The sequence below is a fragment of the Eulemur rufifrons genome, chromosome 7 (assembly GCF_041146395.1).
Source record: "Eulemur rufifrons isolate Redbay chromosome 7, OSU_ERuf_1, whole genome shotgun sequence".
In the NCBI taxonomy this organism is placed as follows: domain Eukaryota; kingdom Metazoa; phylum Chordata; class Mammalia; order Primates; family Lemuridae; genus Eulemur; species Eulemur rufifrons.
In genome coordinates, this window is record NC_090989.1 from 47,335,242 (window position 1) to 47,338,817 (window position 3,576).

Consider the following 3,576-nt stretch of genomic DNA (forward strand, 5'->3'; position numbering starts at 1 on the left):
ACAACTAAAAATCTTCCTAAAGTACCAGTTGAGTATGGGAGTCAGAGAATAAGATTCAGAAAGTGAGAAAACAGTTAAGAAATCGGAACAAGCAAACTTAATTTTGCCTTAGGCCTGCTAGCAGTTTGAGTTGCACTGAACATCATTTTGGGTGCTACTTATTGGAAATGGGTTGTGGATTGCCAGTGTCAGTGTTAAGAAATTTAAGAAAGGAGAATGTTAATGTATTTAAGAATGGGAATTTGAGAGTCAGACTCTTACACAATCTTTCAATACTTATTTGGCTTTAGGGCAAGCCACTTAACCTTTCAGAGTCTTTTCTTTTTCCTTTAAGCTCTACCCGCAGAAACTGTGTAAATTAACTTCTCATTCAACCTATTTTTTTCCTTCTCAGGTATCAGAATAACCATATCTTCTGGTATTAGATGAATTGATCATAAACTATACTGCCTGATTCACATTTCACTCACACTGTTCTGCCATTTATTTAACAGCAAAATGTATTAAATGTCTACTGTAGAAATAAATGAAGACCAACCAAATGAGAAAAGCAAAGCCTATTTATTCTGAGCTTGCTATAGAAAGAGACTCAGCCATTATCCCTTGCGTTTGGGCAGGCAGGGGAGTGGGAAAAAGAGAAGACTTCAGGTTTGCCCTGAGTGCAAGCTGTTGCCATGGGGAAGCTGTAGGAGGGCTAACTAAAAGGGAGGGGTAATTGTATGTGATTGGTCAGGGGTACATATTTGGCTTTCTCTGATTGGTCCCAAGTTGGAAGTGGTGACAAAAATTAGAGAAGCTGTCAGTTATTAAGTCCTGGCTATTTTGGGCCAATCATTAGAGAAATTTTTGGTTAGTTTTATAGATTGTCACTAGAGATAGAAATCTGCCTTCCTGCCAGTCTGACTTATGCCAGGGTGACTTCCTAGGTTTATTGTAGATAAGGGATTGACTTACTGGGAAGAGTTGCTGGAGGTTGTGGATCAAAGCTCTATGTTTATATATGGTCTGTCTTGGTTTGTTTGTGTTGCTATAAAGGAATACCTGAGCCTGGGTAATTTATAAAGAAAAGAGGATTATTTGGCTCACAGTTCTGCAGGCTGTATAAGAAGTGGCATCAGCATCTACTTCTGATGAGGGCTTCCAGCTGCTGGCATTCATGGCAGAAGGCGAAGGCAAGCCAGCATGTAGAGATCACGTGGCAAGAGAGGAAGAGAAAAAGAAGAGAGAGGGAGCAGAGAAGGTACCAGGCTCTTTTCAACAACTGGTTCTTGTAGGGTCTAAAAGTGAGAACTTACTCCTCCCGTGAGAATGGCACCACGCCACTCATGAGAGATCTGCCCTCACAACCCAAACACTTCCCACTAGGTCCCACCTCCAACACTGGGAATCAAATTTCAACATGAGATTTGGCAGAGCTAAAAAAACCATACCCAAACCATAGCATGGTCTGTCCATTGTCTCTTCATATATTCAGTCTCTCACTACTTTGTATCATTCACAATTATTTTGAGTTAAATCTCTCACTACTTTGTATCATTCACAATTATTTTGAGTTAAAGTCTTTACCGTAGGCCGGGTGTGGTGGCTCATACCTGTAATCCTAGCACTCTGGGAAGCCAAGGCAGGAGGATCGCTGGAGGTCAGGAGTTGGAGACCAGCCTGAGCAAGAGCGAGACCCCATCTCTACTAAAAATAGAAAAAATTAGCTGGGCACAGTGGTGTACACCTACAGTCCCAACTACCAGGGAGGCTGAGTCGGGAGGATCACTTGAGCCCAGGAGTTGGAGGTTGCCCTGAGCTACGATGATGCCACTGCACTCTAGCCTGGGTGACAGAGCGAGACTCTTTCTCAAAAAAAAAAAAGTCTTTACCATGGTTTAAAAGATTAATGTCTTCCTGAAGTCCTTAATTTAGCATGATGTCCCACTGGAAGAATTTGACAAACTGAAATTTTTATTTTACTTTTTCTAACACTGATTGCTCTTTTTACTTTCAGTGGCTACCAATGACTCAGGAGCTAAGCTTCCAAAAATTTATTGAACAATCTGACTTACTAGAAGAACTTAAATATGACTTCAATGAAAACGCTGAATTGAGACATACTGAGACACAAAGGCCTTTTGTCTTTAACTATTATAAAAATGTCCTTGAGAGAAATAGCAAGCGCTACCAGGCCCTTGGCCATTTGCTTGAACAATACATTTATGAGCTTTTGGAAAAAGTGTGCAAATTACAAAAAGTATATATCCCACCAGAGGCTGATAAAGAACCAAGAAGCTTCTTTTTCATGAGTGAGAGAGCATTAACAAATTATCATTCTGTTCTTCTTGTCCTTCTTCAAGACCATGGGGTCTTCCGAGCTGGTCAGTGGAGTCAGCAGGCAATAATACATCATGGTCTCCAACATGGAAGTCAGATACCGTGTATTCAGATGGCATTGCAGGCACATTATGATGTAATTGTGCTAAACCCCAATGACAATTTTATGGACCTAAATACGGAAAAAGAGTGGAATGGGATTTTAACACAAAATAAAAATACTGAGTCCTCTTCCCAAAAAATGGCTCAAGCTGAGAGCTTTTTCTCTCTTCAGCATCCTCCCCAATGCATTCCAAAAAGATACAGCAACACTCCTGAAGAACACATGGCTTACATATGGGATTACTTCATTTCAAAGACTGAAGGCAAGGATGTTGCCTTCATTGTACATGGTTATGGAGGCTTGGTTTTCATGGACTTACTTGTTCGTAGAAAGTGGGAAGTGATGAGCAAAGTATATGCTGTTGCACTTATTGACTCCAAACATCATGTAGGACACCAGCTGGGAAGTGACGTACAATTATTAGCATGGATAAAGCACCACTGCCGTGAATGGGTGACAAGTCCTGAGCCTTTGGATAAACCTGAAGCTACCATTTTGAAAAAGGAGTTTCCTATGGTTTCTGCTGGCACAGAAAAATACAACTTAGCCCCTTCCTCTAGCCTTCAGTCCATTTTTAAATACTTTAAAAAGGCTTTGAAAGCCAAAACAACTATTGATTTCTCACAAATGCCAACAGTAACTAGAAGCTCCACAAAAAGAAAGCACAGGGCTTAAGCTACATTTTTTGTCATCTAAGATTTTTTTTGTCCCCCTGAAACTTTGCTAATACAGATGCTGGAGGGAAAAAAAAATACTTCCAGCTCAACAATATTATGTTGTGGCTTGTGGTTTGATTTATTACTTTTTTTAAAAAGTGAACATATTCTCTTTTGTAGCATATTGATGAGCTAGGAAGTCAGTGCCATCGTTAATATTTTATAGTATTAGTCAAGTGTGAAGACCTTTCTTTTGAAGAGCTATGGTTTAATATAATGACACCAAACCTGCAGTTGATAAAAATTAAATATCAAGTCAATCTTTAATTTCTATATCAATACCATAATAAAATTAGAAGTGAACATAAAAATTAAGCTAATTTCATTCTTTATGTTCTTTTGCTTAAATTTGTTGGTCTTGTATGTGTGTGTTCACTCATGTATTCAACTAATATTTGAGGAGGACACAGTAGCAAACAAAGCCAGTATTGTCTTTAT

General features: G+C 39.2%; 1 protein-coding gene across 1 annotated transcript; it reads left to right on the top strand.

Annotated features, from left to right (window-relative positions):
- The first annotated feature begins 1,522 nt into the window (after positions 1-1,522).
- LOC138386251 (putative protein ARB2BP) lies at positions 1,523-3,097 on the top strand. The gene has a single exon (XM_069472553.1). It carries the CDS (start codon positions 2,006-2,008, stop codon positions 3,095-3,097), a length of 1,092 nt encoding a protein of 363 aa, XP_069328654.1. The 5' UTR covers positions 1,523-2,005.
- Positions 3,098-3,576: the final 479 nt, after the last annotated feature.

Excerpts from the sequence above, each read along its gene's own strand:
- LOC138386251 (XM_069472553.1), top strand. The coding sequence starts at position 2,006 with ATGACTCAGGAGCTAAGCTTCCAAAAATTTATTGAACAATCTGACTTA.